The following is a 16614-nucleotide window of genomic DNA, read 5'->3' on the forward strand; positions in this document are numbered from 1 at the left end:
GGGAGATATGCCTTTCATCCTGATTAAGGATCCCCAGTGTGCTACAATGTGATTCTTCCTGCTGCCATTTTATAACATTGTTTTCTTCTGGCAATCTCCAATAAGAATGAATAGTCCATCGACTTTGGCCAGACTTAGTTTGAGGTGCTGGTCTCCTTCCTTCCTCATAAGAAAGTCTATCAACCCCCTATGTCACAGACTTTAAAGCAGAATATCAGTGACTATCCATAATTCCCCATTCAGTATGGTCATACCTATTGCACAATTTAAAAAAAAAACCCACCACCACCACCACCACATTTGTTGTTTATTTCTGTACAGACTATCCCGGCTACCCCCTGAAGCTTCTATTGCACAATGTTATTGACAAGTATGTTAGTTTTCAAATGACATTTCAGAAGATCTATTCTGCACAAGTCGCATGGCAATATCATGTGGGAGTGTGAACACAAGGCCTCAGACTACACTCTTTCTGCATGCCAGTTGACGAACTACCCATAGGCTCCAGCAGTCATCAATAGGTGGACCATGAGCCAAATCCAAATCACTGGAGACACGAATAAAGCACAAAACATTTTTTACTTAGTTATTTTTCTATTATTTCCACTAGAGTCTGGACCTTGACTCTACATTGACCAAGAAATCTGGACCCTGACAAAAAATAAATTGATTACTTCTGATACAGAATTTTGGTGAAAATTACTGTATTTACTTTTGATGTACTTTGTCTCCAGCATCAGCTTGCTCAATGTACAATGAAGACCTGGGCAAACAGCTAAAATGACATTCTTTTGTCTAGGACAACTATGTTTGTCACAGCAACATGCCTCCGCAACAGGTTTTAAGAACATATTACTGGCATACATAAATCCTTAGAGACAATCGGTGCATAGACTGGTGATGAGCATCGATGCATAGTGTATCACTAGTTACTAATACAATACCTTACCAGACACCATTTGGCTAAATGCTTACTCAAGTGTGCACTGAGCATGCCCTTTACTAATTGTCTTAAAGGGGCTCTTAGGTCACAGAAACAATTAAAATCTACAAACAGCCCAAAGGGTGCACTTTACCATCGGTACTTAAGGGCAAACCCCCAGCATAGAAGCCATGCTTGACAGAGCTAGCTCTGCTCCTTCCACTGAGGGAAGCAGGATGCAGAGCTTCCATGTAAGGGCTCTGCACATGCTGGAGCACAGTTCTGTATGGTTTATATTAGGGATGCGAAGGATAAGCAAATGCTTATTGGATAGTTGGCAGGATAGTCAACTAGTCACCCCTCCCCCCCGCCGCCTGTGATAGAGGCAAGAAGGGGTGGGTACTTCAAAGCAGCAGCACCGTTTGAAGCCAGAGGCCAGACCCCGGGCTCCACGCAGCACTTTCGCCTTTGAAGTGTAGCAACGACCCTAGGGCTGTTGCTACACTTCAAAGGCGGAGGTGCCTTATCAACTAATCGAATAGTTGATGCAAAATGCATCAACTATTCAATTAGTCAATGCTTAACATCCTTAGTTTTTAATCTATATCTATCTCCTGGAACTGCGGGGGCGGGAGAGGAGAGGGTCTTGTGGCATATGATAGTAGGTGAGAACTTGACTAGTGCATCTAATGTTTTCCCCCTTTCATTTCTGCTCCCATCAGCAAATAAGGGTGAGAATCATCCTGCACCCTCCCCCACCCTTATATTCCCCAAACAGTAATTTGTAAGTTGTAATTTGTCAAGTAACTTTACCCAGAGATGTAATAATATCCCTTTGAAGACACAAGAACAGTTATTTAGCACTGCCTTAATTTATTTATAAGTCAGATTAGGAGCCAAGACATTTTAAAAACTAAGCATTTGTTCACACAACTGTACCATGGTTTTTAAGTCTTCAGTTTCCTTTTAAAAACCTAAGTGCACCCATTGTGAGGCAGCACTAGCATTAAATAGGGTAAACTTTACCCACATGCATAAAGCCAGCAAGAGGCCCAGTCATCACTGAAGGAGAGAGTTAATTCGCCGCTGAGCTGATACTCGCACAAGGCCTAGGCCCCTCTGAAGACTCTTGTACAGCACTGAATGGCACCTTGAGAAAGTGGTTTAATTCCACCATTGGGGTCACATTCTGGTTTATTTCAGCAGAACAATTCAGAATGTGGAAAGGAATCTCTCCATAGCCAATACTGGGGTTCGTGCGGAGCTGTGCTGCCGCAGAGACTATGCTCTCAAGTACCCTGCAATGCCAGCTGATGAAGGGGATTATAAGAACACCCTGATGCTGGGGCATACATTCTGGTTTCAACAAAGAAAAATCAAATGAGATCTTTAACGAAAGCCGGTGTCACGATGGTCACCACTCACCATGAAACATATACACACACTATGTGAAAAGATCTTTGGATACAAAGCTCTCATCCTCAACCCCACCTCAGAGCCTACACTCGAATCAAATGATGTCGGGTCATGGGCATCAACAATTATCTTCAACTGGATCATGAGAAGAAAAAAAGTTTGAAACCCCCTGATCTATGGGGTGGGGGATCCTCCTGACTGAGGAAGAAGGACAAACAAAACAACACACTCAGCAAATTAGCTTTGGAGATAAGAGAAGGCAAGGACAAAATACTTCATGAAACCTAGCACTATAAATGTTACAATGTGCTTACTCTGTATATCCTATTTTGATGAATATATGCTCAAATATTAGAAATATTAAGTGTGAGTCTGCTCATATTTTAAATATGCTAATGAGCGCATGCCCAGGAAGCCTAAAGACTTATTGAGCAACTTAATGACTTGTACACAGCCTTATTTGTCTTGTAAATTTAATCAGTGGTTGGTACTAGGAAGACGTATGACCTGGTACTGGAATCCATTTTTGAACCTGGTAGTTTTCCATGGAAGGGGAGTTGTAAAAACAAAAAGGTTCTCACAGGAGTGGAGGGGAGAGAGAGAACATAAGAACGGCCGTACTGGGTCAGACCAAAGGTCCATCTAGACCAGTATCCTGTCTGCCAACAGTGGCCAGCACCAGGTGCCCCAGAGAGGGTGGACCAAAGACTATGATCAAGCGATTTGTCTCCTGCCATCCTTCTCCAGCCTCTGACAAAGGGTGTGTCTAGACTACATGCCTCCTTCGACGGAGGCATGTAGATTAGCCAGATCGGAAGAGGGAAATGAAGCCGCGATTAAAATAATCGCGGCTTCATTTAAATTTAAATGGCTGCCCCGATCTGCCGATCAGCTGTTTGTCGGCAGATCGGGGCAGTCTGGACGCGATGCGCCGACAAAGAAGCTTTTCTTCATCGCCACGGGTAAGCCTCGTGAAACCAGGTTTACCTGTGCCGATGAAGAAAGGCTTCTTTGTCGGCGCATCGCGTCCAGACTGCCCCGATCTGCCGACAAACAGCTGATCGGCAGATCGGGGCAGCCATTTAAATTTAAATGAAGCCGCGATTATTTTAATCGCGGCTTCATTTCCCTCTTCCGATCTGGCTAATCTACATGCCTCCGTCGAAGGAGGCATGTAGTCTAGACACACCCAAACAGAGGCCAGGGACACCATTTCTATCCCCTGACACCATTTCTATCCCCTTTTATGAACCTAACTTCCATGAAATGATCTAGCTTCTCTTTAAACTCTGTTATAGTCCTAGCCTTCACAGCCTCCTCTGGCAAGGAGTTCCACAGGTTGACTACACGCTGTGTGAAGAACTTCTTTCTTTTATTAGTTTTAAACCTGCTACCCATTAATTTCATTTGGTGTCCTCTAGTTCTTCTGTTATGGGAACTACAGGCAGTCCCCGGGTTACGTACAAGATAGGGACTGTAGGTTTGTTCTTAAGTTGAATCTGTATGTAAGTCGGAACTGGCGTCCAGATTCAGACACTGCTGAAACTGACCGCCAGTTCTGACTTACATACAGAATCAACTTAAGAACCCCAGGCGTTCCCAAGTCAGCTGCTGCTGAAACTGATCAGCAGCTGATTCCAGGAAGCCCGGGGTAGAGCAACTCTGCCTGGGGCTTCCTGTAGTCAGCGCTGGTCAGTTTCAGCAGAAGCTGACTTGGGGACGCCTGGGGCAGAGCAGCTGGGGTGCTGCTGGGTTGCTCCAGTAGCGCCACTCCTCGGTGCTACTGGACCAACCCAGCAGCACCCCATCTGCTCTGCCCCAGGCGTCCTGATTCAGCCGCTGCTGAAACTGACCAGCAGCGGCTGAATCAGGACCTGGGGCAGAGCAGATGGGGTGCTGCCGGGTTGGTCCAGTAGTGCCCAGAGCGGGCGCTGCAGGACCAATCGGCAGCGCCCCAGCTGCTCTGCCCCAGAGTCCAAAACAAAAGCCTGGTCTGCTGGGGGGGGGGGGGGCACACTAGCTGCGCGCCCCCCCCCCCAGCAGACCAGGGACACGGGGAGCAGAGCCGCAGCGGCAGCGGGGTGCCGCGCCTCTGAGGCTTTTCTCTGGCAAAGCCTCAGAAGCGCGGGAACCCGCCCGGTGCCCCTGGTCTGCTGGAGACGGTCTCCAGCAGACCAGGGGCACCGGAGCAGCTTACGAACGGGGCTTTCTCGCCCCGACCTCCGTTCGTAAGTGACATAAGTCGGATCCGCATAAGTCGGGGACTGCCTGTAATAACTTTTCTTTATTCACCCTCTCCATACCACTCATGATTTTATAGACCTCTATCATATCCCCCCTCAGTCTCCTCTTTTCTAAACTGAAAAGTCCCAGTCGCTTTAACCTCTCTTCATATGGGACCTGTTCCAAACCCCTAATCATTTTAGTTGCCCTTTTCTGAACCCTTTCCAAGGCCAATATATCTTTTTTGAGGTGAGAAGACCACATCTGTACACAGTATTCAAGATGTGGGCGTACCATAGTTTTATATAGGGGCAGTAAGATATTCTGGGTCTTATTTTCTATCCCCTTCTTAATAATTCCTAGCATCCTATTTGCCTTTTTGACCGCCGCTGCACACTGTGTGGAAGTTTTCAGAGAACTATCCATGATAACTTCAAGATCTCTTTCCTGATTTATCATAGCCAAATTAGCCCCCATCATACTGTATGTGTAGTTGGGGTTATTTTTACTGATGTGCATTACTTTACACTTATCCATATTACATTTCATTTGCCATTTTGTTGCCCAATCACTCAGTTTGGTGAGATCTTTTTGGAGTCCCTCACAGTCTGCTTCTCTCTTGACTATCCTAAATAGTTTGGTATCATCTGCCAACTTTACCAGCTCACTGCTTACCCCTTTCTCCTGATCATTTATGAATAAGTTGAAAAGGATCGGTCCCAGGACTGACCCTTGGGGGACACCACTAGTTACCCCTCTCCATTCTGAAAATTTGCCATTTATTCCTACCCTTTGTTTCCTGTCTTTTAACCAGTTCTCAATCCAAGAAAGGACCTTCTCTCTTATCCCATGGCCATGTAATTTACACAAGAGCCTTTGGTGAGAGACCTTGTCAAAGGCTTTCTGAAAATCTAAGTATACTATATCTACTGGATCCCCCTTGTCTGCATGTTTGTTAACCCCTTCAAAGAACTCTAATAGATTAGTAAGACATGATTTCCCTTTACAGAAACCATGCTGACTTCTGTCCAACAAATTATGTTCTTCTACATGCCTCACAATTTTATTCTTTACTATTGTTTCGACTAATTTGCCCGGTACTGAAGTTAAGCAACAGGAAGCTATCAGGTCTGGTCTTCAGCTAGCAGGCCGGGCACACTAGAAGGATACAAAGAGGGGGCAGGAGATCCAAGTCAGAGTAAAAGAGTATGTGTGTGACTTGAAGAATCTGCCTGAAATAGAAACAGCTCTAAGAAATGTATTGCAAGCAAACTCTTACCCTAGTGGTCTAGAACTCACAATGCATTTTCTATTTAATTTAGAAACTAACATTGATGCCTATTTTCACTTGCAACAACTTAAATCCTACTGTTCATACTTGATCAAACACTTGTTTATTATCAGGCCCAGTATAAATAACTGTTGCCTGGGGAGAGGGGAGGGGCAGCAGCCACTGTGCATCTTCTCTCTCTTTGATAAAGAGGGTGAACATCCTCATGTCCTTTCCCTATGTAAAACTTTTACACAGGAGGAAAAATAGATAGATTTGATCTCCCTTGGGAGTTGGTTTCCTGGGTGCTGCACTCCCAAAGCTGAAGTGGCTCAGTCTGTATTGCTCTGGAGGGGAGGGAGAGGGTGGGGAGCCCGAGAGTAAGGAGGCAGGTTTCAGTGGCATGATCAGCACACAGGGGAACAATCTCAAGGGGACTTGTGACCACACCCCATCATCACAGAACATTTCAAAGGGGCTCAGGAACTGGGGGCATCTAATGTTAACCTGCACCATGGAGCAGACACCCAGTTAAGCACATGCAAGTCTCCCTCTCACGGGAACCCAAGGACAGGGTAACATGTGTGTCGGTTCTGGGCATGCAAAGAACAGAGACACATCATCCCTTCCTCATCTCTTACATAGGCTGAGGGTCCGGGGGGGGGGGGGGAAGGGAGAAGAGTACTCAAGCTACACCTTATCTTGCAAGGGTCCTGCCTGCTCCCCACGTCACACTAGGGCACCTCCATAGATCAGTGCAGGAGGGGGCATGGCTCATGTTCTCTTATTTGCGGTGCTCTGCAACCCCCTTCCCCCAGTTCAGATGCAGGAAACAGGCCTACAAGTCCAAGTACTGGGATTGCCCCAACTGCTCTAGTACAACCCACACTAGGATGGGGCCAGGGGAGGGGGTAGATTCTTGAATGTGCTCTGACTTTGCACAGAAGTGACGGGACCATCAGTCCCTACATAGTTGTATACAAAATTCTGTTTGCTGGATTGCTGTTTTAACACCATTTATTTTTACCTCAAGTTGAGGAACTTTGTGGTGGTTGATTTTATTATACTACAGCAGCATCTAGCTGGTCAGAACAAGGGATCATTTTAAAAAAAGAGGACTGAACAGATTTGAATCAAATTTGCAAACACATGTTTAAAGCTAAGCCTTATTAGCGCACAAGGGGTCTCAGCCCAGGAGCAAAGATTTTGTACCAGTATTGTGTTTCATTTAGGACTCACTGTGGTACTCATTGAAATGAATGACTAATCATCACTTACTGGTCTTGAGCCAAGAATAAAGCAAACTAGGAGTGTACAAACTTCCCCATACTGTGCTGCCAAGGCAGATGAACACCCGCTGCTCGTGGCCTTTTCAGCTGAGGGGGAAGTGATGTGGACAAACCAGGACAAGACAGACTAAAAACCTCACTTTTCCCAGCCCACAAAGTTTTGACTAGTGATTTATTTGTAAAGGAGTGAGAGTGTTAAGGGTCAGCATGCAGTAACAGAAATTATTCACAAATCACTTCTGCCCTTTGGAATTCATACCATAAAGCAAACTGCAGCTCCAATAGCTTCCTTCAAGTTAAGCTTTCCTGCAGCATTTGACAGTATTTTAAAAACTGGTTGGTGAAGACTGAACTGCATTACTTTGTCTAGGGTGATGGCTTCCCAGGGCACTGGGCACATTGGTCAAACAATGCAGTGAAACTCATACTGCTGCCATCTATAATTATAACACTTCCTGTTTTAAGGCTAGGGGCACTAGAACAAAGTCAGTAATATATTCTGATCCCTTTTTTTCTGGTGCAGGAGAGAATAGAATCAGGATGAGAACATATACATTCATGGATTATTCCAAGAAGCCAGCAGTACTTAGTTATCTTCCCTTACTCATTCATCATGACTATCACAACAGCATACGTTGGAAATGGTACAGTGAGAATAATGAATGTCCAAAACAGAAAATAAAGCAAAACAAATCTTACCACCCTCTGCACGTGTGACTTCATGAGAAAGTTTGTAATGTCAAAGATGGAAAAAATTTCCTTTTAATTTTGTGTAATCATCTCCTCTACCTTCAACATCAACATGGAAGAGAGTTTGCTTGATCTAATGGATTTTGCGATGCTGCTTTCACTTGGCTCTGGAGTTATGCTAACTATGCCTGCTCTATTTCACTGTTTGGACTGACTGTGATTCATGTATTACAAATTGCTCAAAGCAATAGGAGTTTTATCTCCGTTCAAAGTACACTTGTCTTTGCTTTCTCCAAGCGTAATCCGACTTGCAAGGATTTCAGTCAGACCTACCTGTGGAATGACCCAGAGCAAGCTATTCAATCACTACACCAAATGCTCTATTGCATATAATTTTTAAAAGCACTAATTTACACTGATTAGTTTAATGCATTTTTTTCAAATACCGATTGTTGTTGTTTTAACCTTGATGCCAGTCTGTTTAAGCACCAACAACCTAAGGGTGACTCATTCCAGGCTAGTTGGCCTTTAGTGCAGCATCTGAGGGGTGGGGGAAGCACTCTTACCCTACAGCTAGTTTATCTGGGCATGAACAGACAAACTCATAACAGTGCCTCTTTCAGGAAAGTCAATGTTATGAGCCAGTGGCTGAAGCATTGTTTTGTGTAATTGAGGACAACGTGTTAGAGTGGCCACCATTCCATCTAGGTGCTGGGCCAGCCCCCAGCATAAACTGGAGAAACTTAACAGCTGCTCTACTCTGGGACAACTGCTAGCCTCTTGGGGGCTTTGTGAGCTACTGGGGATCCTGCTGTAGTCAAGAATGCTACTGCCCTCAGGAGACAGAATCTTTAACCAATGCACACTAAGAAAATAATTAGTAATCAATATTCTCACCTCACATCAGGTTACACCAGGCTGCAAGCCCTGTAGCAACAATCATATGTTCAGGAAGCAGAGACACTGCTATGGCTCACCTGCCACACAAGGATTTCTCTATGCGGGGGGGGAGGGACGACACTTCTCCAGTACCATACTCTGCCTCGCTGGAGCTGAGCCTAAGCCAGTATCTGGCCCCATGCCTGGAGTCACTTATGCGCACAACTGATCTGCAAACAAAACACCCTATTTTCTTCTTCTTTAAAAACTTGCAGGGTATATTAAGCTTTTGTGTCTACCTGCAGTGGACTCCCATAGTCCTGTTACACTTTACTCCAAGCAGCAGCAAGCTGAGGGGAACAGAAGGGCAAGCTTGGAGAACCCACCTTCCTAGAGAAGACTCAACAGAGCATCCTCATTTTGGAAGCTGGAGACACCTAACTCTCCAAAGGCTAATCACACCAATCCGCACCTGCTGGCCCAGATAAAAATGGAGCTGCCTGGCCTTTAGCAATTCAGTTCCAGGCTGGGATCACTGGAATAACGTGTGTTCCTCTCTGGCCAAAGGAGCCTGGCAATCAAAGGTACACAGCTAGGACTGCAGAGAGAAGAAACTGAGGACCCTGGCCTGTAGATAGAGGGCCTGTAGGAAAGGGGGCCCAGAGAAACAGCAGTGAAGGATAAAGTTCATTAGCACATGGCTTCTGTGTATAGGGTCCCTTGGTTAGACCCCAGGATAACATGAAGGCCCAAGCTCCCCTATCAGCCATAGGTAAAGAGACAAACTCAGTAAGGAGGGAACCTGAACAAAGGGTCAAAGTTCAAAGGCCCAGAGCTAGGGCTGACGATCTTTGCATTGGTCCTCTTGGCCGCAGAAGAGCAGTTGGCTGCGCGGCAGGAAGGCTGCATGGCACAGCGTCTCCTCTCGGCTACAGAAGAGAGCTTCCCTGCACAGCGGGAGGGCTGCATGGAGTGACTCCATGTGACCCTGACCCCGCCGCTGTGCAGGAAAGCGCTCTTCTGCGGCTGGGAGGAGACGCTGTGCCTGCCCAGTGCTGGTAAGTTAACAGGCAGGGTAGGACACAGCAAGAGCGGTGTACCCCAGAGCCACTGTGGCCAAGCAACTAGAGGTCCACAGCCCGGTGGTGGAGAACCGCTGGACTAGCCGATAAGTTTATATTCATCAGATAGTTGATTAGTGACTAGTTACTTCCCTCCCCCCTTGCTGCCTCTATCAGAGAGAGGCGGGAGGGAGGGAGGAGTCAGTGCTGGAGGGAGCTGTCTTAAAAGCTCGTTTGCCCCAGCACCATCTCCATGGGGAGAGCGGGGCGGGAAGGAGAGACACACACAGTGGGGGAAATGGTGAGAGCGGGGATGGCTTCAGGCCCTGCTCGTGCCGATTTGGACTGCTGCGCTTTTGCCTTTGAAATGTAGTAAGAGCCCCGTGGGCTCTGATGACTTGGTGGGCCAGATCCAACCCATGGGCCATATTTCGCATGCCCCTAAGCTATGGCAACTTAAACATTGTTTTCAGCATGCCCTTTTTACTGCACTTAAATGCCAAGAAATTCTTAGGGCTCGTGCTAAGGCAATTTTCTGATACGGGAAAGAATATCATAATTACAAGTCTGCTGAGTTCCTATCACTTAGAGCAGTTAGAATGCTTGAGCAGTCTTCTACCAATATCTTTTTATGTACTTCAAAAAGCATGCACATTTACAGTAACTCCTAAAAGCCAACGTCTGACAGCATGATTCATTACCACATGAAACTCATATTTATGGCACTATGTGGTCTAACAGCACTGGGCCAAATCCTTAAGTCCTTGCTCACTGAGGTCAAAAGGAAGTTTCAGCTGAGTAAAGACTCAGTAAAAACTAATTATGGATTTAAAAATGTAGCTCAATGATTATAGAAACAGTGGTAGTTGGGAACATTAGCAGTCTATGGTTCATACACTAGAACAGAAAATGCGTAGATCACATGGTTTACTTTTCAAATTAAACTTTTGGGCCTATTCCAAACTTTTACACACTAGTGGAATTCTCATTTCTATGGAGCTGATTGAGTCATTTGATGTTTGTTGAACATGCATAAACACTTTGCTGCATGCTCAAGTAAAATTGCCCGTATTTTTCAAATCAGCTAAATAAACCCTTGTCCTCACTAGGGCTGCCAGATGGCTTCAACAAAAATACTGGACACGCTGACATTACATCACAATCTATACTACATCTTATTTAGAAGATACCAGATATTTATCGTCTCTCAATTTGTTTCCCCGAACAGAAAGCTCAAATACTGGACAGTCTGGTTCAAAACCAGATACCTGGCAACCCTAATCCTCACTGAATGCCATCAATATCCAAACTAGATGTCAAAGGAATCAGGTGTGCTGCAAGGTAGTACTGAGCATAAAGTAAGATTGGAAGAATGTGGCCCTATGATCTTCTTTTAGTTCAAAACAGTTTTCCCCAGGGAAATAAGAGGCCCAAATTCAGGGGTTGCAAGGCAAAGTAGCCTCCTGTTTGGCTTCAGATTAGCAGTCTATTATATTCTGTATTAGAATTCATTAGGAAAGGGATAGATATATAGAAGCAATATGATTGTTACAAATCCATAGTATGCCCACATCTTCAATACTGCAAGCAGATCTGGTTGCCCTCTCTCAAGAGGCATTGGAACTAGAAAAAGGTACAAAAAAAAAAAAGGACATCGATATTAGGGGTAGGGAATAGCTTCCATCGGAGGAGGAATTAATAAAACTGGGATTTTTCATCTTGGAAGAGAGACAACTAAGGGGGAAGATACCATAAAGGTCTATAAAATCATGACTGGTGGGGAGAAAGTAAACATTTCCTTATTTACTCCTCCTCAAAACACAAGAACTAAGGGTCATGAAATGAAGTTAATAGGCAGATTTAAAAACAAAAAAAGTTAGCCTGTGGAATTATTTGGCAGAAAATGTTGTAAAGGTCAAAACTACAACAGATTAAAAACCAACAAACTAGATCAATTCATGGAGAATAGGTCTTCAATAGCTATTAACCAGGATGGATAGGGATACAAAATTCTGCTTTGAAATGTCCTTAGCTTCTGTTTGGCAGACACTGGGAATGGGTGACAGGGTACAGATTTCACAATAACCTGTTCTGTTCAGTCCCACTGATGCACCTGCTGTTGGGTATGGTCAGAAGACTGGATACTGGACAAGATGAACAATTGGTCTGACGAATATGGCCATTTTTATGATTATAGAGATTACATAATGTACATAGATACAGTAATCTAAAATTTGACATGTTTATTCAACGAAACATAAAAAGTAGCCGATTTGTAACTATGACCTAGTTCTGTATATAATCATGTTTTGTGAGCTGATTTTCTCTTCTCATGCCAAGGCTATTGAAATCTGGAACATTTACCCAATTAAAAAAAAAAGTCCTATGTATCTATGAATTTCTTCAGGATTCATTAGAAGATATATTGTTTGAACCCCATTTAGAATGGAATGGAATTACATATAGTGACTTTACCCCGCTGCTAAGGATGTTAAGGACTAGTCCATTCCTCCTTCCTCCCCTCCTCCACTGTCTCTATCAGAGGCAGCAAAGGGGCAAAAGAGGGGGTACTTCAAAGTGGCAGTCCTGCACAGCTGAGCCCCGGCTCAGCAGTGCAGCACTGCTCCTTTGAAACGCTGCCTCGGCATTTCAAAGCAGCAGCACTGCACAAAGCCCGGGGTCAGCTGGGGACTCCCCAGCTGATCCTGGACTCCGCGGAGCATTTCAAAGCAGCAACGCAGCATGGAGCCAGGGGTCAGCGAGAGTACCCTGCTGGCCCTGGTCTCTATGAGTGTGCTTCCGCTTTGAAATGCGCAAGAGCCCACACTGGGGACTCTTGTACATTTCAAAACTGGCCCACCTTCAGCCTGGAGTCAGCAGGACTTCCTGCTGGCCCAGGCTGCATACAGAGTTCCACATTCCTCCTTTGAAGCGTACAAGAGCCATCACCAGGGCTCTTGTACATTTCAAAGGAGGAATGCGACAGTGCCTATCGACTAATCAAGTAGTTGCTGGACAATCCTTCGACTAATAAATGAGCTACTAGTTAACATGCTTAGCTTCTGCAAATATTAAGTTCTATAGCATTCCTTGGTCAGAATTTAATTTTTTGGACAAATGTGACGCTCATCACAGGAAGCCAATATCTATAATATTGTGTGTCAAGTCAATGTCCCACTAAGACCAGATGAAAAAATTTAGTCTAGCACATTTGACAAATATTCTCACATACTTTAACCAATGCACACATTCTCTCAGCAACATACAGGAATTTATAGGCATTAAAGAGAGACACAAGATTACTTTACTACTAATTCATTAGTCAAGCTATGGAAATAAAATTTAAAAATTTCTTACGGCTTGAAATGCAGTAAGCCAGTCTGCAATTGACCTTCCTGAAAAGCTGCTTGTTGATTGGCCAGAGGACAAGTGTGAAGAGCTGAATGAAGTTAATGATCAGTCCTGACACTATAAATATGTAGCAGATAAGAAGATGACAAATGAACTGAGATTTCAGAAAGCCAATGATGTCCATGGTTCCTTAAGAAAGGAAGGAGAGCTTCCAGAAGGAGAAAATCCAGGACTTCAGGAAACAGTCTGCAAAACCAAGCAACAATATCAACAGTTAGAAAACCAGAAATAAAAAAAATCAAATATGTAGGCAACACACTACAGTAAAACGCCAATAGTCCGGCACTCCTGATAGTCCGGCATCAAAATGGCAAGAGTCGAGTGAGCGAGCTTCGGCAAAAAAATGCGTCACAAGGTAACAGCAGCAGCAGTTGAACTGAGCAAAAAGGGTAAAAAAAGGCTTTAAAAAAAACACATTACAGTATACTGTGTACAGTATGTACAATAAAAAGAGTTAACACTTCATATACAGTATATAATGTATACAGTGTGTGCATGTATAACACCAGCTTATAGTATCTCCTGATAATCCGGCACCACCTAGGTCCCGGATTATCGGAAGTCTACTGTACTAGCATTAATATGAAGTGACTGCTTTCCTATTTAAGAATAAAAAAATTAAATGAGAAATTAAGAAAAGGCCCTAGTTACAAATATTGAAGATAGACACTGGAAAAAAAAAGTAACATTTTCAATCAATTTACATCACTTAGTGGTAAACACTTGTGCCTATGCCTAAATCCTATTGACTTCAAGGATTAAGTGCTTGTTTGGATAGAGATGGGATTACTCAGGTACTCAACGTCAGCTATGTTCAATGCTTTGCTGAATCAGTTGCGCAGAATGGTGTTCAGACATTTATATTCAAAATAAGATGCATTATTCAACTGTACCTTTGTGAAAAACTTAAAAAATGAATAGTCAAGCAGCACCTTAAGACTAGCATGTAGATGGTATCATGAGCTTTCATGGGTACAACCCACTATCATCTGAAGTAATCTTAGACATGTTTTGTTAGTCTTTAAGGTACTGCTAGACTATTCATTGTTATTACAGACTAACTTGGCTACCCCTCTGAAGCTTTACTTTTGTGATCAGTCACAAAAGTTACATGCTTACAGTCTTGAAACATTATGGACCCCCCTTCCCCCCCCCAAAAAAGCCACACACACACACGCTCCAGTCTCGTGCTCTGGGACTGCAATCTTAAACAAGGCTCACAAAATACTCCATTTGAAAAAGGATGCATGATCTATTGGCCATTTAGTCCCTGCTGGGGAATGGTGCGACAACTACCTATGTATGTTATTTATTTTGTTTTTAAAGTTTTGCCCCTTTACAAAAAAAGCCACTAACCTCAAGCTCCATTTTCTTTTATTACTACTAACCCAGAGTTTCACTTTTGTATAGGCGGGTCAATGTCTACCAGGCCCATTTACAAGACTAACATTCAATCTAGGCGATCTTTCAGATTTCTATTCTAATACAGGTTTGCCTAGATCCATTACCTGTGTGCATTCCATCCCAAAATTGTATGAAGTGTCTATGGATGTTTGGGAATTAGGACTCAGATTTGTCAGGTGGCAAGCATCCTGGCTCAGTGCATTAGAAACGTTAAAGACATGATCAATTTAAGCAAGCAAGCCATCCCAAGGAAATCAGTAGAACTACCCACATAACTAAATGCTTCGCTTGATAAAGCAAGTGAGCTTGCAGGACTTCATTCAATAGTGTAGTGAAGCTGAAGAAGTGAACTTTTGCAGTCTTCAAAAGGCCATCAAACCCACTCTTCATAATTTGAAGTTACTTATCAGGATCTTAAAAAGGAGAACCTTCCTCCTTTCCAGAGAAGGAAATTAAAAAATATATATATATTGTGGCTTCTCTCCTACTCTTCCAATACAATGCAATAAGACTTGGTTTACTTATTTATGCATTCAAAGCGATCTCAGCAGCAGAGCTCTTAGAATAGCATTGGTTAGGCAACTGTTGCTACAGAGCCAGAACCTCCACAAGACACGCTGTAGATTCCTCAAAGAAATTATTTTTCGTGACAAAGTAGTGACGTTTATTAGCACAAGACAGTTTTAAAAATAGAAGTTACAGCCCTAATATTGACCTGACGCTGTCCCATGACTAGATTAAAAAAGCCCCTCGATCTGTAATAGTCCTTTCTTTATTTCTCAAAGTCAGTATCAGTAATAGAAGAAAATTATTTTTGTTTCTCTGCTGATGTGTTTTGACAGAGGAAATAACCCCACTTGACAGATCAGTGGAAGGTTTTAGCTCTGAACAGCTATTTACACAAAGCAACCCTGGAGACCCTAGAAATAACGAAGCTTGAATATTAAGACTTTGTGGACAGAAATTGTGACAGTTGTCTGGTTGGAAGCATTCAGCCAGCTAGGGTCATCACTGTAAAGCTAACAGTATCACATCACCACAAAGTTACCAACAAAACCCAAATAAAATTGCATTTTGTACAAGTAACATATGGTTGATTTTGACAAAGCATGCTTCTATGGATATTTACCCTTTCCATTATTAAATGTAAGCAATTCAGGAGTTTTCTGCCACACTGCAAAAGTATGTATGTTCTAATTTTTATTATTTAAAAACCTCTTCTCTAAAGCATGTTTATATAAAAATGCCTAAAGGGTATATTCAGATTATACCCTCAATCTACAATTTGAATTTTCCTTCCCCAACTGGATCTCAAGCCTGCTCCTGCAGGAAGCAATTCTAGACAGCGTTCTGTTGGCCTGTTATTTAACTTCAGTGAGGGTGACTATCAATTTTGGATAAAGCATGTGCTTATCGCAGCATTCAATATGCACAGCTTGCTCAATTGCTTCATGTTTTCACAATTTTCTTGTTGAGCACAATACACACAGGAAGCAGTGTAAATATTAGCGCTCGGCCGTGAAGGGCCAATTCAATAAATGTTTAATCAGAGCTCCCACTGATGCTAATGAGAATGTTGCCTGAATAAGGAATGCAATATTTGGGCTTGTGCTCATGAGGCAGAATTCTGGTCTTAGGTGTGTGAACTATCCCCTCTGTTGATTTCAGAAACATGCAACCCAGCAAAGTGCACTGTGCTGGAATGCCACCGAATCATTCATTTAAAGGAGTCCTTTTCCTCGGTTATTAAATATGGTCACAACTTGGAAAAATACTAATAAAATGTCCAACAGAAAAAGCAAAACATTTCTTTAACAGCATATCCTATAGCAAAGAGTACAGCTACCTTTTTTTTCCTGTGTTTTTTTACAAAACTTTTTAAAACCACAAAAAAGTATACAAAGAGACCCATAGGAACCCTCTCTCCCAATTAATCAAACTGCCTTAATCTATCAGTGGGACTTCTCATGTTTAAAGTTAAACATAGACAGCAGGCACTGAATTACAATTGGGTGGGAAAAAAGTCAATGCATGCTGCATATTAACAGA

At 43.4% G+C, this 16614-nt stretch overlaps 1 protein-coding gene across 5 annotated transcripts in view; it reads right to left on the minus strand.

The window, feature by feature from the left end:
* AGPAT4 (1-acylglycerol-3-phosphate O-acyltransferase 4) overlaps positions 1–16614 on the minus strand; it is an 89770-nt gene that overhangs the window by 50703 nt on the left and 22453 nt on the right. For all 5 annotated transcript variants that reach the window (XM_075924573.1, XM_075924572.1, XM_075924576.1 and 2 more), the window contains exon 2: positions 13108–13347. In XM_075924573.1, the coding sequence (XP_075780688.1) occupies positions 13108–13285 (178 nt within the window). In that variant the 5' untranslated portion in view covers positions 13286–13347. The remainder of the gene's footprint in view (positions 1–13107; positions 13348–16614) is intronic.

Source organism: Pelodiscus sinensis, chromosome 3 (assembly GCF_049634645.1).
Source record: "Pelodiscus sinensis isolate JC-2024 chromosome 3, ASM4963464v1, whole genome shotgun sequence".
Classification (NCBI taxonomy): Eukaryota; Metazoa; Chordata; order Testudines; family Trionychidae; genus Pelodiscus; species Pelodiscus sinensis.